Source organism: Garra rufa, chromosome 15, assembly GCF_049309525.1.
Source record: "Garra rufa chromosome 15, GarRuf1.0, whole genome shotgun sequence".
Taxonomy (NCBI): domain Eukaryota; kingdom Metazoa; phylum Chordata; class Actinopteri; order Cypriniformes; family Cyprinidae; genus Garra; species Garra rufa.
Window position 1 is genome coordinate 14,040,676 of NC_133375.1, and position 25,857 is coordinate 14,066,532.

The 25,857-nt window shown below is 37.3% G+C and overlaps 1 protein-coding gene across 1 annotated transcript in view; it reads right to left on the reverse strand.

Moving 5' to 3' along the window:
• ncor2 (nuclear receptor corepressor 2) overlaps window positions 1–22,110 on the reverse strand; it is a 57,815-nt gene extending 35,705 nt beyond the window's left edge. Inside the window, exons 1-8 of the mRNA XM_073819610.1 lie at window positions 21,947–22,110; window positions 21,749–21,839; window positions 19,982–20,160; window positions 13,921–13,975; window positions 13,679–13,777; window positions 8,251–8,381; window positions 6,663–6,820; window positions 5,879–5,941 (exon numbers count right to left, since the gene is read on the reverse strand). Coding sequence (XP_073675711.1) covers window positions 5,879–5,941; window positions 6,663–6,820; window positions 8,251–8,381; window positions 13,679–13,777; window positions 13,921–13,975; window positions 19,982–20,160; window positions 21,749–21,839; window positions 21,947–22,086 — 916 coding nt within the window. The 5' untranslated portion in view covers window positions 22,087–22,110. The remainder of the gene's footprint in view (window positions 1–5,878; window positions 5,942–6,662; window positions 6,821–8,250; window positions 8,382–13,678; window positions 13,778–13,920; window positions 13,976–19,981; window positions 20,161–21,748; window positions 21,840–21,946) is intronic.
• Between the last annotated feature and the right edge of the window lie 3,747 nt (window positions 22,111–25,857).

Below are 25,857 nucleotides of genomic sequence, written 5' to 3' on the forward strand. Positions count from 1 at the left end.
ACGCTCAGCAGACATCAGCCAAGTTGCTGTACGCTGGTTAGCTTCACATTAGGAACCTATCTTGTCCAGTCTAAATAGCTGCTTTGATTTATATCGCTAGTGACCACAATAAAGCACTGCTACCCTCCACATCAAAGCTACGAGACAGTCAGACTAGATTGGAAAGGGTCGGAGAGAATGAGATGGAGAGATAAAATGAAGAGTGTAAGTGCATTGAGCTCAAATAAAAAATGCCCTTAGTGACATACAAACAAGCAAAGCAAGAAATCATTTGAAGTCTGATTTGTATGCTTATCCTCACCATCTCTGATCCTTGTTTCTGTGTCTGTTTATTCTTCAAACTTCCAGTTGTTTGTCAGAAACGCACGCACATCCTAATCTATGTAACATGGCAAACACACAGACACTGCAGTGCAAAGACTGCTTAGACCTAGCAATCTATACACACACACAATTACCCAGAAGTACTATAAGAGGTCAGAAGTCAAGGAAATGCCATTCTTGCCCAATCCAACAAATGACGAAAGTAGTAATTAAATCCAGTAAGGGGCCAAACACTGCCCTGAACTTCATCCATCTTCAATTTCAAAACTCTGCATTTTATCCAGTACCTCCAAATATGAGAGTACTCCAATGAGACAATGCTGCCCAATCAGCTTTGCCAATTCAAGAGCATGTATCAATGCTCATCCAATAGAAATCCTCAGCATTGGCCCGCTGTGCATCGTCCAATCAGGGAGTTGCATAAAGAAAATATGCGGCCCATCGGTCCACTCTTCCTCTCTTCTCTATCACTCCATCAGTCTTTGCTCACATGATTTCGATGGAAATACGCAGCAGAGGCTCTTGGAGCTCCAGGACAGCATGAGGAAGAGCAAGCAAAAAGAAAGTAGAAGAGAGAAAAAAGGGAGTGGTGTTTGGGAGGGAAATGAGCTCCCCATTCCTCCTCTGATAGTTGTGCTGTCGTTTCTCTGACTCTCTCTAAACAGAGCAGCCCTTCTCTTTTTCTTCTCCTCCTCTCGCCCTCTCTTTCTATTTATCAAACTCACGCGCTTTCTCTCGCCAGCCCTCTCTCTCTTTCTGTCTCAAGGCCACAGTTTTTTTCCACTCCTCTTCACTGGCTGCCGCTTGGCTGGACTTTAACAGCAAAGTGAAGCTGAGATGCAGTGACTCCACCTCCCTAATGCCCGTCCTCCCTCCCTCCCTCCACAACCTCATCTGATCTCTTCTATCATTCTCTCTCTTTCCGCGCTCTCTAATGCATATTATCTGTGCCAAAACACATCTACGCTCAAACACACAAAAACAAACAGACAATGAGAGCAAGAGATTGTGGCAGAAATAAAGAGAGAGATTTGAGAGGTTTGATGTTGATATCATGAGAAAGCAGAGGGAAAGCAATTCCTCCTAACTGACCTGCTTTTCTTCTTCAATGTGACCTCTACACACAGTCCTTAACAACAGTGTGAGAGAGAGGGAGAAACGGGGAGGCTTGCCAAATCCTCTAATTCGTGCCAACCCACAATTCAGCCACTTCCTTTCTCTTTGCACTCCAACAACTGAATCTAACCACTCACTCAGTGCTATAGAAAGAAAGGAACTGAAAGACAGGGAGACAGAGGAAAAAAGACGGACAGAAAAACAGAAAAAGACAAATACAAAGACAGACAGATAAAAAGAAAACAAATAGACGGAAAGGCAGAGATAGAAATGAAGTATGACAAATAAAGAGAGAAAGAGAAAGTAAGACAGAATGACAGACTGAATGAAGGAGAAAAAATAAGGAAAGAATTAACAGAAAAAAGAAAGACCTAGCATAAGACAGAGTGAGACATAAAGACAATGACAGAACCAAAGAGAGTTGGAGAAAGAAAAGCTGCATACACACTGCAGCTAATCTGGATGTCACTCCTATTCAGAGACCTGAATTCTGTTCCGTTCACACTGACTTTAGTTATTCACAGGAGTGACAACTGGAGCGATTTGCTCGTGTTTATTTAAATGGGGCATCGGATGCCAATTTTCCACAAGTTGATATGATTCTTTACAGACCCTAATAAAATATAAATATAAATATAAAATATAAAAATACAATTATTTCATAGTAAACCTAAAAATAAAATGAAAATATTAACTTTTTTGGGTGAATTTTTATCATTTTCAAACCTAAATTAGCAAGCTTTTTTTTGGCAGGTTGTCAGCAACCAGTAATGTGAAAGGAGCTCAGAGTCGCGGTCATGAATGGCCTTCAGTATACAATTAAAGAGTGTTCAGTGAAGAGCGTCAGTGAATGAAATGTTCAGTTTTTGCATTGTGCCTTGAAAACAGCAGCGAATAGCCTATAATTATGCTTTCAGTTTGATTAGAAATTCTTGTGCAGTATATTAACAGCTGCAACCATGTTGGTACACAAATGCACGCTCTGAACTTATTTACACAGCGCATTTTCTTATTTTGGTCGCGCATGCAGACCTGTGGACCACTTATGTGCACCCCTGTCTATAACATACTTTGGTTAAAATTTCTCAATGGTAGTGTAAAAACAACACCTTTTTTACCTTGTCAAAAACAGCTCTTGGCAAAAGAATTTCTGTCGACTACAAGTATTTTAAGTATTAGTCGACTATTAGTCGCACGTTTATTAATAAACCACATAAATCATAATAATAGATAATAATAGATATATTTTTAATGTCTGTAAGGCAAGTATACGCAGAGTTTCGAAGTTTCACGCTCAAGTTCACAGAGACAGAGATGGCAGAAAGCGCATCCTGTTTGCTTTCATTATTTTACAAAAACACAACATTTTGTTAATATTGGGAGTGCACACAAATAAACGTAGAGTTTTTACAGATACGAAAGATGTATTACTCTTATCCGTATGACCAAAAATGGCATTTTAAGAGCAAGCGGACTGCCAACACACATTTATGTTCAAACAACATGTAAAAGTGAATTTTGCATCCGATGACCCCAAAACTGTGCAGGGTGTGTGTGTGTCCATGTTTTCTTGAGCACTTTTTACACACACAAAAACATCAGTACAACCTCACATTTACTACAGCTAAGAAAAGGTTCATATGCACACACAATACACACATCATTCTTCAGCTCCTGCCTCTAAAGAAAAGCATCTACAAAGGAAACATGAGGACAGCTGTGTGCAGTAGCTCTGGGTTATATGTTGCACAGGCCTTTATCCTGCCATGAAGTGCCCCACAGTCACATACACACTAACTTCCCCTCATTTACTTAGAGATGTGAGCACAAGCGAGGCCACCCTGCCTTTAAAAGGCTGTGCCAGCGTACATTAGTCACAGAGTGGAGCTGCGCTCTCTCTCTCTCTCTCTGTGTGTGTGTAGGAATGCAGCGAGACAGCCATGTGCCATTAACATATATTACTGTAGTCTCCCTCTCTCGCTTTAAAAATGATCACAGATAAACACATTAGCATAGAGAGCTGTAAGCAGCTTTAAAAAGGACAGACGAGGTAACTGGCTGGTGTTAAAGGAGAACTCCGGTGTGATTTTGACCTAAAGTGTATTGAATCATGATACCGAGTGTGAACGTACCTTGCATATCTCATCTCGGTTTGTGTCCTGCAGTCCGAAATCTGGGGTCAGTTAGCCGATGCTCACAACAGGTTGTCAATGAGAGTCCATAGGGCATCGAAGTAGCCATGTAAATAAATCACTGTTTTACGCCATTTACGAGGCACAAAGTAGCTCCACACTTCATTGGTAGACTTCCAAGGGCCCTGACATTTCAACACTCGACTTATCGTGACTAAATTCAAGATGGCGGCGACCGGTCTGTTTCTGGTGGAAAATGTCTGTATAAATCTTCTTGTAAATAAACTACCGGTGCTTTTTCTGAGTTCTCAATGTCTCGTTTTAAATGTCAGGGCCCTTGGAAGTCTACCAATGAAGTGTGGAGCTACTTTGTGCCTCGTAAATGGCGTAAAACAGTGATTTATTTACATGGCTTCTCCGATGCCCGATTCACTCTCATTGACAACCTGTTGTGAGCATCGGCTAACTGACCCAAGATTTCGGACAGCAGGACACAAACCGAGATGAGATATGCAAGGTACGTTCACACTCGGTATCATGATTCAATACACTTTAGGTCAAAATCACACCGGAGTTCTCCTTTAAGAGGGTGACAGGATGAGGGGTGGCGGTATATTTGGGGACAGAGTAATAGTGAGGCACACTGAGGTTAATAACAGCAGCTTTGGGTAAGACTGCGGTCTAGGATTGGATTTGGCATATCAAATCCATTTAGAAACACTGCAAGTTAGGGAGAATATATGAATAGATGAATAAATAAATATTAACAAACGGCTAAGTTAAATAAAAGAGGTTTGTGCATCAAAATCATTTATTTAAATCTATAAATGAAAATATAAATTATATATACACTACCAGTCAAAAGTTTTTGAACAGTAAGATTTGTAATGTTTTTAAAAAAGTCTCTTCTGCGCAACCAGCCTGCATTTATTTAATCCAAAGTACAGCAAAAACAGTACAATTTTAAAATAATTTTACTGTTTAAAATAACTGTTTTCCATTTGAACATATTTAAAATGTAGTTTATTCCTGTGACTTCAAAACTGAATTTTTAGCACCATTGCTCCAGTTACATGATCCTTCAGAAATCATTGTAATATTCTGATTTGCATTTAAAAAATATTTATTTTTATTATGCTGCTGAGAAGATTTTAAGTTTTTTGGATGAGTAAAAAGTTCAGAAGAACAGCATTTATCTGAAACAGAAATGCTTTGTAACATTATAAATGTCTTTAGCAACAAGTTTTAATTTCGATAATTTCTTTCCAAATAAGTGCGGCCTTTCAGGTTTTTTAATAAAATAGGCATGGAATGTAATTGTGTTGTAATATTGCAACAACTTCTGAATGAGCCATCTTTGCAAATTAATCATCATGCATTAACACCAGATTTTCATTTCAAAAGAGCGCTTTTCAAAATAAATGTGAAGATCTATAAAATCTAAAACATTACATAAACCCATACTTGCAGGCATGGAGTCAAGAACAAGTTCTTGTGATTGTAAACAACAAACGTGATTTGGCTCGGGGGACCTTATTATTAATGAAATGTTATTAAGTTACAGATTCTGTAAAGCAGAGCAGAGTGGAGGAGGCCTGATGGATCAGATATGATGTGCCAGTGCCAGAGAAGCAGAGAGCTGTTAACAGAGCGACGTGGAAGCAGCTCATCTGAAGTAGGTCAACAGAGCGTCCGTTTAACACACTAACAGTCTACATTACAGACCAAACACTGACACATACAAAAAAATGATTAGACCTCTGCTCTTTACTCAAACTTTCTGTCTGTTTTCCATAAATATAATCCCTCATGAAGTTTTCAAGATCCATTAATAAAGCTCTTGAGCAAATGACACATTTCTGAAAGCAGCTCGTCTGAACGTCCAGCTGTCATATAAAGACACGGCGCCCACATTTAGACACATTATTATGTGTATCACTGAGTGCATGTGTGTGTGAAATGAGGCCAAGGGCACAGCGTGTGATCTAGTACTCGTGTAAATGTTTGTAGAGTTGCTAGGCTGAGTGTTACAGGTCTTATCAGGCAGAGTTACATCTAGTTAATCTAACACATGGAAATGCTAACTGTCAACATCCTATCAAGGCAAACAGAAAGACCATTATGAGCTTTTCTGAAAACATTATTGTCTTTGAAACCAAATTCTGATCCTGGCCACCTTAATAATAAAAAACACTTCCTAATGTGTTTTGTAAGGTTTTCTAATTTAACTGTGTTTGCACAAATGGCTCCATACAGTGAGAATTGTCTGTTGCAGTAGCGACAAAACGCACAAAATGGATTCTGACCTTTCTTTGCAGTCTCCATCTCCTCTTCAGTCCAGCGAGAACTTTCATTCATCTCCATGTTTGCTAAAATATACAGAGAAGAATGTCATGTAACGTGTGCAATGCCAAAGTCTCCATAATGTAATTCAGCAACTATATTGGTAACAAGCCAGGTTGCTGTTTTCTGTTTCAATAAAATATTTCAATAAGCAATCGAATCTGACACATCATTAAATGATTTTTAACACAAATCATGCAATCAGATCAATCAATAGAGGAAGTCGACACAAAATAAAGGTTGCAGATTCATCTCCATACTTTAAATTACTTCAAACTAAACCAAACTAAAAGCACAAACTGCCTCAGGCACTGTTTTGACCCTCATGCTGAAGTACAGGGGACGTTTTTAAATGAAGCACAATCAACGAAAGTTCAAGAACACTCTTAGCTAAGCTAGACGAGCTCTAAACATGAAAATGTGCATTTCGGAAATTGAAATGCCTTCTCATTGTAAACCCAGGGAACACTGTGACACTCTGGGGACAGATGGTTTCTACTCAAGCACTGAAGTATTTGTACAGCATTTCATTATTAGGATCATTCTCATTCTGTTGATATTGCTGTTGAAATGTCCTCACGTTTTGCGAAAACAGAAAAGGGAAGTTATAAAACTACATGTGGGACGATGTTATACAATAAAAGGTTGTGCATGGTTAATTTGCAGAGCAAAACAAAGAACTCATTTGAGCACAAGTGACCTTAGAGAGCGACTGAAAAAGTTAATGGTATGTGAGAGTGTGCTAACCCAGCTCATTGCTTAGCGGTGAAGTGTTCTCTTCCTGCTCATTGGTCATAGAGCGAGTGACTCGTCCTTTGCGGTGTCCGCGGCTGTTAGCGGTGCGCCGGCCTTTAGCGGTTACAGGAGGCTCTTTCTCCTCCCCGTCCTCACCAGAGGTGTCATCTCTGCAAGAACAGAAAAATATATATATATCTATCATTATCATAGTTGCATCATGCTCTTATTGCAGCAAAATTACTCATACATCATGTTTGATTTATCATCAATATTATTATGATCACATAAATACTGGAAGGCTTTTATATTAGGCATGTATTAAATACAATTCAACTAGATTTTTTTTTTTTATGGCAGGTATAAGAGTACAGAATTTTTTTTTTATATGAGGTCCGATATCACTAAGCAGGCAAAAACAATAGAACAATAGGTAAAGAATGACAGAAGGATAGAATGATAGAATGATAAAATTATAGAATGAACAATAGACAGAACGATAGATAGACAGAACGATAGACAGACAGACAGACAGAATATATAATATAGATTCCTATAAGTAAAAATATTTGTAAAATAACTTGCTGATAATACACACAGACCCCAAAAAGCCCTATATGAATGTGAACACACTATGCAAATGCTGGCTCACTAGCTAGTGTATTCCCCTTCAGCCATACGGCACAGTGTCAGGAAGTGGCTGTGGGATGAGCAGACCCTCATTTATCTTACCTGCACATTATCCATCTTGCAGATACAGTACTAAATATAGGAGCAGCAGCTGTGCCCGCAGGTTGAGAGAATCATAGGGGAAAAGTCAGAGAAATGCACAGGCTCGGCTTAATGCACTCACTTAATGTATAGCTGGCATGCTGGGGCGTATACTTAGGCCTGTGTATTCGGGCCACTGCTAATGTGCTCTAATCACACCCTACAGTACTGCTGACTGCACAGGTTTAGTTTAGATTAATACACTGTTACCTGTGCTTCCCTAGAGTATTTTAATATAGTGTGCACCTGCAAGTGAACTAGTGCTCAGAAACTAACAGCTCACTAAATTAGGCTGAAATGATACAGAACCCGGATCCATACATAGAAATTGCTCAGTGAAAAGTAGAATCCTGTGTTTCTAATTGGACCAGTCTATTATGCTGTTAATATTAATTAAATAACCAGAAAAAGAGAAAATCAGTCACTGGTCTATTTTGCAATTTATAATTTTAATACATTAATTCCATGATTAAGTGCACTAAATTAAAAAAATAAATACTTAAAATAAAAAAGGTCAAGTATTAGCTACTGAAACGTTTGGTGTCATGACCACAGCTCTATCCTAGAGTCTGTAACATGCAAACTGCTTAAAAGAGCTCTGAACTGGAGGACTTTAGCACCAGCATTGTGTGGCAAGTCAGCAGAATGCTTTTTCCACCTGCCAGTTATATAACTGTGCCTTCGCTGTTTAAGCTGAATCACAGAGAAAAACAAGCTGTAAGGCCACTGGTTCAAAGGATTTGATGAGAGAAAACGCGATGAAGAAACAGCTGATAGATGGGTGTGATATGAGAGAGAGAAGGCGAATAAAATAGAGAAAGATACTCACTTCATTGCATCCTCTTTTTCCTCTCCCTCTGCTTTTTCCTCCTCACGGTCTCCCTCCTTCTCTTTCTCCTTCTCTTCTTTCTCCTCCTGGTTGTTGTTGCGGTTCACCTGTTGCTGTGCCTGTTGGTTATTCTGCCAAGGCAGGCAATCAAAACAGCAAATTAAAACCATCAAAAATCTAATTAAACCCATCTAAAACATTACTTCCACCTAAAAACAAACAACTCTCCCATCTGTTGGAATAAATGGACATCCTGATTAAATTGTAAAAAATGCTCACCTATGATAACCAAAAAAAAGCTGTCTAGAACCAGGACGGTGTTACAGAAAAAAAATATTTAAAAAACACACACACACACACACACACACACACACACACACACAAGAGGAAGAAGTGCTCCTGTCACCCAGGTCTCACTTTTATGTATCTGGGTTTTCCTTCACATAATAATTCCATTTTGATTTATGAGACACTATAAACCTATTTTTGTCAAGAAAGAGAGAGTTCACTCTAAAAACGCTGGGTTATTTTTTAACCCAATTGCTGGGTTAAGCCTGTTGGGTCATTATGTTGGGTTATTTTTTCCAGTGTTAGGTAGTATTTGTGTTACCCAGCCACTGGGTTACTGGCTGGGTCAATCTCACCAACCGCTGAAACTATATACCCCCTCCCTCCGATGGAACAACCCAGCACGGACTTAATTCAACCCAGCTGTTGGGTTACAGTCAGTGTGCATGCTTTTCATCCTCTTCAGGAGATCTGGTGGACTTCTTCAGTGAAATTAAGGTTTGTAGATGTTTATTTTACACAATGCTACATAAAGAGATGAGATGTCAGTTAGCTAAATGTGCCGTTTCGCATGACTGAAATGCCTTACATAACTGATTATATTTGTTGTAATACTCATTCTAACGGTAAAATATGTTCTCAAAACTCTGTGCTGTTTGTTAATGGGCAGGTTATGAAGTCAGTCACGGCATCTTTTGCCCATTTGTGTTTTCTTCTTACTTATAAATAAATATTTACCTTTTGATTATTACTGTTACCTCTAGTAATTCTGTGTAAGATTTTAATTTCCAGACTATGCTTGGTTCATTTTAAGCCAGCAATAGTAATTTTCAATATTTAAGTTAATTAAAGGGGTCATGATACAAGAAATATAATTTGGCTTGATCTTTTTGCATATAAGAGGTCTTTGTACCATTAAACATCCTGCAAGTTTCATTGCTTAGAACCTCCTCCTCATCATAAACAAAGCATTTATTTAATCAAGCTACAAAAACGCCTTGTTTGGATCTGAGGTGCAAGGTGATGCCACCCGGGCACAAACATTTGCATAAACACTGCCTCCAGAGCAAGGCATTGATGAATAGTTATCTTCTCATTATAGACCCTGCCCACTGGCGTTCAGTAGCTTAACGGCTGATCACATGAGTACGCTAAATGCAAGTTTAAGCAATGCAACACATCAAAATCTAATAGAAATCAATCACAGCTGATATCTTGTCTACACTGAACACAGTATAAAAGATGCGCATTCACTTACTGACACAGTCTAACATTCGCTTTGGCACATTTGGTTTAAACGGCTCATTCGTGTCTTTGCATAGATATCAGGAACAAGTAGGTAGTTTATTGTTATTGGCATTCCGGATCATGTCAGAGGATTGCTCGGGCTTCGAGCATGTTGTTTTGTAATCGAGGCACAGTGTCATGGAGAGTTCACAAAGAAACATTTGTTGAAAGATGAAGCCAGGCTTCGTACAGATACTGTAAAATAAAATTCCAGGACTTACAAGGATTTTTCAAGCACTACTTTTTTTTTTTTTGATTTTCAAGATCTTCAATCCAATTTCACTTAAAGTTTGAAGTTTTCTAATGTTTAACAATATCTATCGTTCTGAGTCCGATTTGAGTCAAATGATTTGTGCAGCTAGGTTCCGATCTAAAGCAAAAGATTTGCAAACCTGCTCCGAAGTTCTGATCTAAATCAAACTAAATACTCAAACTAAATAATGATTCACAAACCATCATTTCAAATCAGGACTCATTTCATTTGCGGGATGATTCAAGACCCCGCTCAAGTCCCGAAAGTTCCCATCTAAATCAAATGATTCGCGATACGCAACTTGAGGTTCTGATCTAAATTGATTGATTCATGATAAACAAAGTACCAATCTAAGTCAAATGATTTGTGGACCCACTCCGAAGTCCTGATCTAAATCAAATGATTCGCGATACGAGATTTGATGCCTGATTTGAATCAAATTATTTGCGATATGCGATCCAATTGGAGTTTGCAATGTCAAAATTCAAAAATTAATGGCTCTTTTAATTTGATCTGGTTTTTGCTAGTGAATCGCTTGAAATGAAAAGAAGTCAGGACTTTGAATCAATCTGAGCGTTTCCAGCTTAAATGACTCACTCAGTTGATTTGGTACATTAGGGGGCCTAATGGTTAGAGAGTCAGACTTGTAACCCAAAGGTTGCAGGTTCGAGTCTCAGGTCCGGCAGGGATTGTAGGTGGGGGGGAGTGAATGATCAGCGCTCTCTCCACTCTCAATACCACGACTGAGGTGAGTCCCTAGTTTCTACATTATTAAAACAGCGTATCCGAGTAACGCAGCTGACAGAAAACCACGTGTGCTGTTTGCGTCCAGGGCAGTGGTTCTCAATCCTGGTCCTGGGGGACCCCTGCTCTGCACATTTTGCATGTCTCCCTTATTTAACACACCTGTTGAGATCATCAGCTCGTTAGGAGAGAGATACATACACTGAACTAACGAGCTGATGATTTCAATCAGGTTTGTTAAATAAGGGACACATGCAAAATGTGCAGAGCAGGGGTCCCCCAGGACAAGGATTGAGAACCACTGGTCCAGGGGATACTTTCCAAAATGCCGCTACAGTGACGCAGAGGAGATGAATTGTTGAATAAAGTCGTTTTCTCTGCGTACAAAAAGTATTCTCGTATCTTTGTAAAATTAAACATTTAACCCAACCAAAAGTAACTCAACGCATGGTTTGTTCATTTTAATACTAAAAATTGGTTGTTTTAAACTATGATATATTTTTTTTTTTTAGAGTGTATGCTTCGCTACAGCTAGTACGAAAGGGAAAAACGGATGGCAGGGGAGGGGACAGACACAGAATCTGAGGGGACTGAGGACGGAGAGATCAATGAAGTGAAAGAGTTCAGGAATCTCGACATCTCCATGCTCCGATTCTGCCTGAGAGCTTTTCAGTTTGACAGACGGCACCTCATATAACCTTAAAAACACACACAGGTAGCTGAAAACAGACACGGGTAGCTGACAAATGTACACTGGAGGCAAAAATTATTAGAATACTATTATTTTCACCAGCTAAAAAATGGTTTTAAGTCCGTTATTTCTATCGTTTGCTGTAGTGTGTTAGTAAGAAATATCAGTTTACATTTTCCAAAAAATCATTTTGCCACTAACTGTAATAGTCCAATGCGATTTTTGTTTGCATAAGGAGTCTGACAACAGCCAGTGCTCCACAGAGATCATGGAATGACATGAAGAAACGGAACAAACTGAGACAGAATATATCCAGAAGAACTGTGGTAATGTCTCCAAGATGCTTCAAGAGACCTACCTGCAAAGCTACCTGAAAAACTATGTGCAAGTGCACCTAGGGCAAAAGCTGCTTTAAATGCAAAGGATGGTCACACCAAATGTTGATATTAATTGAATTAAAGAAAATCTATTTATGGCATCATTTTTGACAGCATCCTCATTTTACAGTGCCTAAAACTTTTAACAGTACTGTAGCTTTGTAGGTAGGTTTCTTGAAGCATCTTGGAGACTGCCACAGTTCCTCTGGATTAAGTCTGTCTCAGTTTGTTCTGTTTCTTCATGTCATTCCTGACAGACTAGATGATGATCATCAAAAATCCCACATCACTACAATTAATGGCAAAATAAATGTTTGGAAATGTAAACTGATATTTCCTACTGACATACTACAGCAAAAGATAGGAATAACTGACTTAAAACCATTTTAAGCTGGTGAAAATACTAGTGTTCTAATAATGGCCGCCACTGTACATGAGTGTCATCTTTTCACCACACGATTCTGTGTAAACACGTATGTTTTTTAAATCTTTGTAACATTATAAATGTCTTTTCTGTGACTGAGGATAGTCACATTACAGTATAACACCCACTTTTTACTTTCAAATTTAACAAATACATTTCAGAAAAATGCATCTTCCATGCATTTGATTTCAAAAATAAGACCAAAAAAAGATTTTTCTTTGAAAACAACAAAGTTAGACGTCATGTCAGCTGCCCACATCCCTCATCACACGCTGTTATTCATGCACAGTTAAACACACATATACAGATGCACTCATCCATACAGTAACTTGCTTTCTGTTTTTCTGTCTCCCTTTTGTTCATGCTTTCTTTCACCCATCAGACTCATCCCACAGTATCCCTCGCTTTCTGTGTTTGTGGCACTGGCTGAGAGCGTTTTAATGTGAGCCCATTAAGATCAGGCGATATCTAATGACCTGAGCAGAACCACTCCAGCAGCAGAAGACCAGTAAAACAAATGTGTTTGGGCTGTGGGCTCATTATTCTATCAGCTTTTATTGAGCCTGCTATTATTGCAGGAAACACACACACACACACACACACACACACACACACACACAGAGCTCTCTTTCTAACAACCTCACCTCATGCTCTCCTGCTTTGAAACAAAACACAAACATTTCATACATTCATGATGCAACAGTTCCCTGACTATCTCTGTGCGTGATTTATACATAAATTAATGAGTGTCTAAGGCCAGTAGAGAATCGCTGCGGACTCCAACAGGGCACAGAGCTAGATAATTACTTCATATGGTTCGAGCTCACTTTGAGGTGCGCGCCTGTGATACTCATTAGAATCATGCCGATTTATTTTTAATAACACACTCTCATTAAAAAGACAAGCCAAATTCACACCGCCACTATAAACACTATAATCATGAGGTACATGCTGCAAATGAGGGGACGGATTCACAAGCAAATAAACATTGTTTATATCATTTAATGCAGCATATTCAACATCCTTGAAGTTTTCAGTGCTTATGCTGTGTTCCATTCAACTCGGAAAGTCATAATTCCAGCTTTCTACTTGGAAAGTGCAACAGGACACCACCTGATGCAGGATTTTCAATTTCAACACTCTCGCAAAAGTCTACAATTGATTTTGCAGAGAGTCTGCTGACATCAAGCAAACAACATATAAATTACATTCTCCGCTGATAATCAGTCATGTCAAAAACAAATCCCAGCATTGCTGTTTTGTTTCTTTGGACTTAATTTTCCAAGTAGGAATATCTCACACACACTCAACTTTGAATAAAACAGTGTCAAATAGCATGCTGGGAGATGTAGTCTCATGCTCACCTGGCTCCTGCCTCGGCGACGGTAGCTCCTGCGAACAATGTTCTTGTAGTTCTCATTCTTCTTAGTCAGGTAGTAGAACAGGACACACTCAGCCACCGTCTGTGAGTGGACACACACACACACACACAGAGCACTTGAAACCTTACTCGTTCTGCTCATACACTCTGATCATATTCATGCACACTGCCTGCAGTGCAAACGATGAGATGAAGAGGATGGTATTAATAAAGAAGCAGGTGTACCTTTCTCTCCAGAAAGGAGGCTATCAGGCCAAAGTTTTTTGGGTGCTGGATAAACCTGCAGTGAGGGAAAGAAAAAGCTGTGATACAGAGCAAACATCACAAATAAATGCTGTATCTTTCTTTCTATGACTTTCGTGAAGGTGATTTTTTTTTTTTTTAGAGTGGCATGACACATGGGTTGATTTCTCCGGTAAGGTTCCTCATTGGCTCAGTAAAAGGTCATGCTTAAGAACCAGACTAGACAAGATCTCACTTCCTTTTGCTGCTGACCTCTTCATCATGACACAGAACTTCACAAAGCCTCTGCTACTCTCAAACCAAATATAATGCAGATCGGTAGTGATTAGGGATGCAACGACACCATTTTTTCAAAACCGATCCGATACCAAAAATTCTGAGTATCGCCCGATACCGATACCAGACCGATATCAGTGGGGGTATTTTACCTTCAAAACTAAAGAATGTATACAATTCACTTTGTCATTAAGATTCATTTGTTTTAGGTAAAGAAAGAAATACCAAATCTGCTTGCACATTGTTGGATAAAAAAGGGGGAAAAAGAGACACATGCATGAGTGCAATCAAATTCATAAATTCATATTAAGATTAATGTTTTAAAAATAACATTTTGAAAACAGAAATATTAAAGATTTAAATAACTGAACAGATCTGCCAGCAGATGGCGGCAAGACACTGATTTAATTACTGAATCATTTCATTCATTTGATTCGTTCGAACGGATGGTTCATTCAGTATTAAAGCAAGTGACTCTCCGTTTGAATGGGAAATTGAATCATTTCACTAGATTCGTTTAAAAACGCACGTTCATTCATAAACAAAACACCGCTGTGTTTGAGTGGAGATGCGCAGCGGCTCAGTTGTGACTTGTTTCAGACCACTTTTGACGACGAAATAGAGCAAAATCAGGCAATAGTGTTATAGTCAGACACTGCAAGTCATTTAATAATAACTTCTTATTTATTTAATTGCTGTATTAAACAATATCTCATTTACAAAGTATTTACAAAAGAAGTATTAAAAGCTGTCACTCGGTTCACGAAGTCCTTGTGTTCTTTTGCGTGATGCTGCTCTATCAAGAGAGAAATATTTCCAGATCAGAGACACGTTTACCGTGCTGAGGTAGACTTTGCATGTAAAAGTTGCCTCTGAACTCACCTCTCACAATCACGTCACATGTGGTTGTGTAAGCAGCGCAACGTATTTTAAATGTATTTTATTTTTAAAGCAATGTTTCAAAATAATTGTGTTCTTGTATGAATTATTATAGTTTTTAGAGTAGACTATTATTTCTTGATATTTATTTAATCAAACTCTGGTAACGTATCGAATTTGGATCGGTCACGCATCACAGATATCCGATCCATTCAAAAAGCTTGGATCGGCGTCGATACCGATCCAGAGTATCGGATCGATGCAACCCTAGTAGTGATGCATTGAATTTTTATTATTTATTTTTTGTTGTTTTGGTAATTAAATCTCAGTAAGTGAAGACTGAATTGTATGCGATTTAGCGTCACATGTGATAAACCAGTCGTAGTGAATTTCTATGGCAACAATCCACTACTCAATATTTCAGCTGAACAAATTTTCTCTAGCATCCTTTTTAGTTAAGTGCATTCACACAGCTGACACCTGTTGCAGCTTACCCACATTGTGTGCACAAAATCTATGCTGGCAAACTCTTTCAATCAATAAATTCAGTAATCCAGTCATTTCTAGGGCTGCCCTTCACTTAAGATTCTGACCGACTAAAAGTCATTTATTTAAGCATTAGTCGACTATTAGTCGCATGTTTATTAATAAACCACATAAATCATAATAATGCGCCTTTACTTCTATACATAGCCTAATAAGCGCTAAAGCGCATGCAAAAATAAGCTTGCCATAGTGCACCGGCAGATATACTGCATTAACGTTTTAATCATTTATTGATAAACTAGTGCTTTTTGTTTTTGGCTTAAGAGATGAAGTCAGCGACACTGGCTCGTCTCAGCATGTTTCATACTGATTACATAATCTGAGAATATTTGTTTTCTATTTGAATTGGTTCATTTAAAAGTAAACATTTCACTCTCTATAGATATATTTTTTATGTCTGTAAGGCAAACATACGTGGAGTTTCGAAGTTTCGCACTCAAGTTCACAGAGACCAAGATGGCAGAAAGCGCATCCTGTTTGCTTTAAGTATTTTACAAAAGCACAATGATTTGTTTTAATTGTGAGTGCACACAAATGAACGTAGAGTCTTTACAGATTCAAAAGATGTATTACTTTTATCTGTATGATCCAAAATTACAGTGTATTTTAAGAGCAAATGATCGCACCAGTGCCTCCATCTGTCAAGCAGTAAACGTGCTACTGTTCAGCTTATACACTCCAAATAAACACGTGAATAGCTCACATTTTACTAGATTAACATTAGATTGAGCGGCCAAGTAAAGTACTACTACTTACATATTTCAGATTAAGAAAAAAAAAAATTTTGAGGTTGATAAATGATAGGTGAGCATTTGGATATCCTGCCTGATGTACTATATTACAACATAGACCAGCTGTTAACGATCTGACTTTTTTTTTTTCTGCAACTAAGCAACTTATTACATTTTTGTTTGACCAAGCATCTTCTCGTCGACTAGTAATTTTAATAGAAATCAATGGAGCTAGAAATTTCACGTGAGGGTGAAAGATTTCTCCTTGCAGAATTTTGCAACAGGTTCAATTTGATCACATGGATTTGCTATGTTGACCAGTAGAAAGCTGCTTGGTTTGAAAGTGACTTCTGTGTGAACAGACAATGCACCTTTTTAGCCTGCAAAATATTGCTAATGTAACCATAATACATTAAATTGTTATTTTCATTCTAAATTTTTGTCTAAGGATCATTTTTCTGTAGGGCTAGGTTCTGACAAAAATTTCACAATTTGATTCAGTTTTGATTCATAAGCTAGCGATTCAGTTAAATTCCGATTCAGTTTGATTTGATATCAGATATTTTGGATATACACTACCAGTCAAAAGTTTTTGAACAGTAAGTTTTTAGATGTTTTTTAAAGAAGACATCAAGAAGTCTCTGCCCTCCAAGCTGCATTTATTTGATCCAAAGTACAGCAAAAACAGCACAATTTTTCCATTTGAATATATTTTAGAAATGTACTTTATTCCTGTGATTTCAAAGATGAATTTTTAGCATCATTAATCCAGTCACATGATCCTTCAGAAATCATTCTAATATTCTGATTTGCTGCTCAAAAAACTATTATTATTATTATTATATTAAAAAGAGACGAGTATTTTTTTCAGGTTTCTTTGATGAATAGAAAGTTCAGAAGAACAGCATTTATCTGAAATAGAAATCTTTTGTAATAGTGATGCTCCGATTGATCGGCAACCGATCATGATCGGCCGATATTGGCTAAAAATAGCTTGTTCGGCAAACCCCAAAAGCGCCGATCAAAAAAGCCGATCACTTGACGTAAATTACTCGCGCAACTTTTTCACACGTGCATGCATGACGCACAGGTAAACAACAGCAGAGCGGAGCTTACCAGTGGCAACATGCAACATGAGTACTAAATTCTCTATTAGTTTTGTAAGGGTAGTCTTGTTATTGGGCATGTGACTAAGTTGTGCGTACAGAGCGCTGACTGTAGTTTTGCCGGAGAAGTATACTTTCGGTTTCATTCTGAGTGGTGAATGTGCGTGCTTGAATGTAAATGAATGTATCTTTCTATACCCGTCATATTGCAATAATGTTACCGCTGTATGTCTGATTGTTGTCATCAGTTCATGCTGTAGTTCAGTTCATATAGAATGAGGAGAAACGGTGCGCGTGTAATTCACGTGCGTATGTTTAGCGCCATTTTATCGCATCGTAATTCTAATGAACGCATATAGATGTTACTGAGGTGAATGTTTATGTTTCCTATATACAGACGGATTCTGATATATCATATTTAATTCAGCCTAAACCACATTTTACTACCTTTATCCTAATGACTGTGCAATGCTGGATAATATAATCCTTACATCATCTTAAAAAGCAGCTACAAATAACAAGCAAAGAACATTTACATTATCAAAGAACATAGCCTAGTCTAGTGCGAGGTGCACTTTAATATAAATAAATCTCTTCCCCATGCGGCGCGTTAAGGCGACGTGGCCACTCTATGCGTGTGTTTATATCACGACAAGTTTCTGAAGCATCCTAGAACCGACTCTCTGCACTGCATCGCTAAAGTTAGGCGCCTTTTTGACGGATAATAATAATAACCGTCTTGCTATCGTCAAACCCTGGTGAAAAAAACAGCATATGCTGCTTAGGTATGTTTTGGTGCTGGGATGCTGGTTTTAGCTGGTTTATGCTGGTCCTTGACCAGCAACATGACCAGCATAAACCAGCAAAGGACCAGCATAAACCAGCTTAAACCAGCATCCCAGCACCAAAACATACCTAAGCAGCATATGCTGTTTTTTTCAGCAGGGAAGGCATCAGCAAGTGGCGATATCTCTAACTATTGTCGATACACGATACTATCGTCTCCAACCCTAACTTGGTGGTTCTTCAAGATCTTGACTGTAGCCTATTTCTACAGTTTTTTTTTTTTTTAATATAGTTAATTTAGAGTTAGTTTCATTTCTACAAATGGTGCAAACTCTGCTAGATTATAGATCAAAGATTCCCATTCCCCTGCCATTCTGTGATCGGCAATCGGCAGATCATGATCTTGGTGATCGGTAATCGGCCCCAAAAATGCTGATCGGAGCATCTCTATTTTGTAACATTATAAAAATGTCTTTATCATCACTTTAGATCAATTTAAAGCATCATTTAAAGTATTAAAAATAACAGAAAACAGTTGGTGAGCAGAAGAGACTTCTTCAAAAAAAAAAAAAACAAGTTTGAAATGAACTGATTTGTATACAAACCCTCAAATTACACCCAATTAAGTTTTTATAATAATAAAGTTACAATTACATAATTATATTTCTACTCTCGTCTCTAGAGTTAATTTTCATTTCAGGTCATGTGACCTGTCAGTGGCGGCTCCTGCCAGCCAGTTGAAGATTGAACCCCTACTGGAGAAAGGAGTAAACTCTAGCGAGTTTATGGTCATCAAACATGGTTTTTGTCTGAGGTAAACGTGACGTTAAGTGATATTGTAGTTCACAAGGTGTTATAGTGACCTCTTCCTGAGGTTGAAACACTGATTGAGCAATTACATGAGACCAATACAGTTTTCGGTAAGTTGTACTCTTTCCTTTAACATATCTTCGAATGGTCATTCATGTTTATTTCGCACTGAAACTGGTATTAAAGCAGAGGAGATATTTAGTGCCGCTTCTCCTGAAATGAGGCACTACAACAATCTGTCACTCCACATTAAACAGCACCAAAACGGAATTCATCATTTGAATACTGTAATAAAATGCACAGAATTTGAAATCTGAGACTGTGTTTTATCAAAAGTAATAAAGCACAACATTTATTGCAATTTATTAAATGCGAGTTGTGCTACAACGTTCTATTCATTAACTTAAAACAGGCTAGATTAATCGATTATTGGGATTTAAGAATTTGTAAAAATGAGCATTGATTGAAATTGAGAAAATCAATATTTTTCTACCTAGCCCTATTTATATGTCATACCATTTATATGGGCTACTGTTATATTGCCAAACAGCACTTTGCTCTTTTTTAAGCTTGACAGCGTGTGGTCATTCTAAAACTGTACTACATGTTTATTTCAGTTGAATGATCTTTTTAGTTTGCCTGCAGAGTACTGGAGAGGTCTGCTTAAGCAGCCATGCTTACATCAGCATCAGCACAGAGATGCAGATTTCAGCTGTTCACATTTCATCTAGTGCTGCACCACTAGCCAACTATCAAACATGACGACCACATGCACACAAACTGCTGAGCTGCTGAAAACCAAGAGAGATGCTAAACCACACGCTGATACATTCTAGTCTCGATTTCATAACTCCTCGTTCCTTCAAACAAAATCAACATGCACATCAAGGCAACAAGGCCAGAACGTACTTCTCACGGAAAGTGTCCTTCTCCTGTTCGCTCCACATGTTCATGACCTGTCTGTCTTTGTAGACCTTCATGGGATCGTCCATCAGCCCATTCATGTTGATGAACTTTATCCTCTGCTGCTCGGCATCAAACAGCATGGGAGGAATCACGGCTAACTGACGCATCTGCTTCTCTGAGTTCTGCAGTGAGAGAGAGGGAGGAAGAGGCAGTCACAAATATAAAAAAGAAAATAAATGTGCGAAAAGAAACCGAGAAACAGTAATGCCAAAAGCAAGGCAGAGACAGTCAGCAAATATGTGGCCACTGAGTCTTGTGTCTGTGTTTAGGAAGTGCATTAACCACAAAACCCTACTGGTTGTGCAAAAGACCTTTAGATGTGAAGTCGCTTTGATATTTGTGCACTTTTGAGACACGCAAACTATCATTTTACCATTTAAGAGTGTTTTATCCAGAATTGTCCATGCAGTCCTTTTGTAACAAAGGTTTTATCATCATTTTTGATCAGTTTAACTAATTCTTGCTAAATATTAATTTATTTAAAAAATCTTATTGACACCAAACACTTAAAAGGTAGTGTATAATATATGATCTAATTAATATTGTATTAGACAAAAAAAAAAGCATAGATGTATTTTTAACTACACTGCCATTCAAAAGTTTGGGATCAGTAAGATTTTAATGTTTTTTAATGTTTTCTATGCTCATCAAGGCTGCATTTATTGGATCAAAAATCCAGAAAAAAAACAGTAATATTGTGAAATATTATTTTAATGCCAAATAACAGTTTTCTATGTGAAAACATTTTAAATTGTAATTTATTCTTCTGATGCAAACCTGAATTTTTAGCATCATTACTCCAGTCTTCAGTGTCACATGATGCTTCAGAAATTATTCTAGTATACTGATTTATTATCAATCTTAAAAACAGTTTTTGCTGCTTAATATTTTTGTGGAACCTGTAATACTTTTTTTAGCATACTTTTATATATAAAAAGTAAAAAAGAACAGCATTTATTCAAAATAGAAATCCTTTGAAAGATTTAAAATTAACCATTTAAAAGTTTGTGGTCAGTAAATTTTCATTCTTTCTTTTTTTTGAAAGAAATCAATACTTTTATTTAGGAAGGATGTTAAATTGATAAAAAAAAAAGTGATTTATATTTTTAACAAATGCTGTTGTTTTAAACGTTTTATTCATCAAAGAATCCTAAAAAAAAGAATCAGTTCCAATATTAAGCAGCACAACATGTGATCATGTGACAAGACTGGAGTAATGATGCTGAAAATTCAGCTTTGCATCACAGGAATACATTTTATTTTAAAATATAAAATAGAACACCATTAATTTAAACTGTCATAACATTTCATAATATTAATGTTTTTTTCTATATTTATGATAAAGTAAATGCAGCCTTGATGAGCATGAGAATGTCTTTAAAAACATTAAAAATCTTACTGATTCCAGACTTTTATACTAATAATACTAACTTTTATACTAATTCACAACTCATGAGCTGTTGATTCAGTAAAAGAAACAGCTTACTGTATTTGATTCATTCGTTCATGAATCTGATTACTGTTTTGAATGCACAACACAATATAAAGATATGTGTTTTGACGATAATCTGTGTTACAGAGTGTTTTATCTCCTCAAATTCAAACTGCAAGTTTACAACTACAGTAAAATGTCTTCTTTGTCTGCGGTGCTGTTCATACAGCACTGAAAAGCAGTCCAGGAGATGATGTGTTTTTAAGTTGCGCCCCTACCTCTTGTTCTGAGATGCCATCGATGATCTCAGAAACCTCATGTTCGCTGCGGGCTGCTGAGGCCAAGCCCCCACCTCGCTGAGCCACTCTACTGTAGAGAAACACATATAAATATAGACATTCTATCAGCACCAGCTTATGAAACCACATTTGACATAACAGTGTCTCCAAAGCTCATAACAGAAGGGGACCACTCACTTCTGCATGCGCTCCTGCAGCTCCCTCTGTTTACGGATCTCAGGAAACTGTTTTTCGTAATACTCCCGCACTTTGCTCTCCTTGGCTCTGCGGCGTGGGTTATTCTCGATGCGCTCAACTTTCTTCTCCCAGGCTTCCATTAGCTGGTCATAGCGCTGACAGAATTTCTGTTCCTGTACACATCAGCCAGAAAATAGTATGAATATCAATAGCTATGTTTTCATCACCCTGTGTTTATGCGCATTTTGAAGTATCGCATCAGAAACGAGTGATAGAAATGCCACATTTTCAATAAAAATCCCTTAATTGGCAAAAATGTTTTTTATGCTTCTTGCTTGTAGTGGTTTTTGACTTGTGCGAAAAAGGGTTAATGCGAATAATGGGTGATGGAAATGCATTTGCCAAATAAATTTCTCCATACGCACTAAAAAAAAAAAAATCACGTGACTTTATACTATGGGATGGTAAAACCTGACTAACCAGCAGACCGATCTCGTTCCACAGAATCTGAAATGTTGCTATGGTTGTTCTGAAGTGCTCAACCATAAAAACGTCTTACACGACTGTGTTCCCAAACAGCAGGCATCCACCTCCAAAAGCAACAACCGCATTTACTTTGTTTTGTCTGCTCACTCGGAGGCAGGTAATTTATTAGATATGAAAATTATTATATTCAGTGGCTTCTCCTATATTTTCTCTTTTCTTTCTTGATATGTAGTGCCAGTTTATTAGGAAGTGACGATTTTGTTCTCTTTGACTCGTTGGATGAAAACAATGTTTTATGTGATATTCCAATTTTGCGCACAAGTTAAATTCGCAACTTTGGATGGAAATCCGGCTTATGTCTAGTTAGCGTATGCTGCAGTAGAGTCATCAGATAAAACATGAGAATGAAAGCTAACATTTCCATTGTACTATATCAGCCAAAAGGTTTTTGGACAGTAACATTGTTGATGTTTTTTTAAAGAAGTCTGCATTTATTTGATCCAAAGTAACAGGCAAAAGTAAAAACAGTACAATTTTTGAAACGTTTTTACCATTTAAATGAACGGTTTTCTATTTGAATATATTTTATACTTTTATTTATTCCTGTGATTTCAAAACTAAAATTTTAGCATCATTACTTCAGTCACATGGATCCTTCAGAAATCATTCTAATAATCTAATTTGCTACTCAAAATAAAATTCTTATTTATTATTATTATTATGTTGAAAACAGCTTTGGATCTTTCTATGCATCAAAGAATCCTGAAAAGATTTACTGAACTGTTTTGAATATTTATAACAACAATAATAATAAAAAACAGCAAATCAGCATATTAGAATGATTTCTGAAGGATCATGTGACACAGCAGACTAGAGTAATGATAACGAAAATGTAGCTTTGATCATAGGAATAAACAACATTTTAAAATACATTCAAATAGAAAGCAGTTATTTTAAATCAAACTATTATATAATATTGCCCAAATACTTTTGACAGGCAATGTAGTTTTTAATCCACCTCCTTATAGAGTAACTACAACGACTTGAACAATTTAATCGCTCTTTGCTAACATTGTGATACTCATTGGGATGCTTTGGAAGGCTACTCTGGTTGTTCTAGTAATGAATAAACAAACGTGCCCAATATTCAGGTATAGCAGGCTGCAACAGTGTCCTGTTATGCGTTTGTGTGTTTGAGTGCCATTACTTACCCACTGTTTGCGAGCATGATTTCTTCTTTTGAAATACAGAATGAGCTTCTTCCTCATTGCCTGATTTCTGTAAAGGGAAATACATAAGCATTAAGCAAACATAAAATGCCACCTCTAAACTTTAGCTTGTGATCTTCTCACTGCATGCAGATTAATTCTCTCACTCGGCAGAAGTCATGACAATTAATCTACTCACATCTTGCGTTAATAAGTCCTATATGAGAGAGAGAGAGAGTGTGTGTGTGTGTGTGTGTGTGTGTGTGTGTGTGTGTGTGTGTATGTGAGACTTTCAGCACTTAGCACAAATTGTATTTATGCTTACATGTCAAGGGAAATGAGCCTTGCATAGTGCATTTGAAAAGACATGTACCACTGGTGCACTTGGCAGGATCTCTTTGAGTCAGTTTGTGTACTTGCGCGAGTGAGATTAAGTGTGTAGGTGCAGAGGTGGCACTGCATTACGCAGCAGATGGCCTGCAGGATTAGCTGCTGTGCGAGACGCTCTGGAACCTAGACTGCAGCTCAATGCCCATGATCTACCCACACATCAACTATTACACAAATATTTCCCACTGGTGCTGCTCAGGTTGATAAAGGACTCCGGAGAACAAAACCCTCAATTGTGTGGTGATCAAAGAACAGCTGATCGCTCTCAAACACATATATGCCTGTCTGAAGATTATATGGTCAAATAAACAAAGAAATAAGCAAATAAATAAATAAATAAATAAAACAAAAAGATTGGAAGTAGGGTATACTTTAACAATAAATAAAGGTATGATCACATTACTGTCACACTTGCAAAAGCAGGTCTACGGTCAACACTGCGCGCATTCGTAGGGCCCTATGATTTCTGCGATGCGGAAAACACAGACAGAATCCAGTCATAAAAATGGAATTTACTGCATAATGTCACGGAATTTGCCCAATTTTGGATAAATAACACATAAAATAGGTCAATACACTCAAATCAAAACATGATATAGACTAATGTCTGTGATTATTAGGCCACAAAAATACTTTTTAAATACTAACCTGCATGTTCTGCATGTCTCTTTTTGAATAAATAGTGCATACATGCAGTTTCATTTACTAAAAAAGCACACAATGTTCCCGATGTTTGTACATGAACATAAACCATCTCTAGAACTGTTGTCTGAGAGTCACTTCATGAGCGTTTTACTGTTTCTTTTGAGAAAACTATCGTAGTATCATAGACAAACAGAAACTTAAAGGTCTTCACAGCAACAAAAAGTTTGGTTTAACTTGAAGAAACTGTGACAGAAATGTATTACTTGTGATGTAAATACAAAACACTATTTCTGAAAATAAAAATACAATTAACTCTTTAGAAAATCAATTAATTAGACATGCTTTTAATTATTAAAATTTAATTACAATTTTCAAATGTAATCTAGAAAATTAAAAATAATAATAATAATAATACCTTAAAAATGTACCAATTTTTTTTTTTTTTTTACTTTTAATAAATTGATGTTAAATTGTGTAAGTTTCATGTTTTCAATTAATTAGACATGCCTTTAGATTATCATTTTAACTTAACAATTATTAACCATTATTAAGTGAAATTATTATCTCTGTGCAATCATAAAGAACAGTTCAAATGCGGTCAAAATTAGGGTGACCATACGTCCTCGTTTCCCTGGACTTAAAAAAAAATGCATCCGGCTGGGATTTCTAAATCACCCAAAATGTCAGGGATTCGGTTTTTGCCTTCTACAGTTGCCATTCATTCAGGGCTCTCTACAGTGCAACTATGAAAAAATATTTAGGAGCACCAAGTGCGACTGACCCGATCAGCCTATTTGGTGTTTGCGCTGAGGCTTCAAAGGTTTTGCAATGTTGAGTAATGCATCACAGACATACCTCACGAATCGTTTCATAAAGTGTAGAGAGAGTGTAAATAAGAGATTCATTGTGCAGTGTAGAGAGCTTCAATGATTGTAATGGAACTTTGTGAGATCACGCTGAACTAAGATGAACAGCTTTTAATGATTTTAAGGGAGTTTGCAAATGTGATATGGATTTAATACAACAGTCAAATAAACAAGAAGTTAATATTAAGTGACCTACATTGTCTGACTATAACACTGTTGCCTCATTTTGCTTTATTTCGTCATCAAAAATGGTTTGAATCAAAGTCACAACTGAGCACATCTCCATTGAAATATAGCGATGTTTCGTTCATGAATG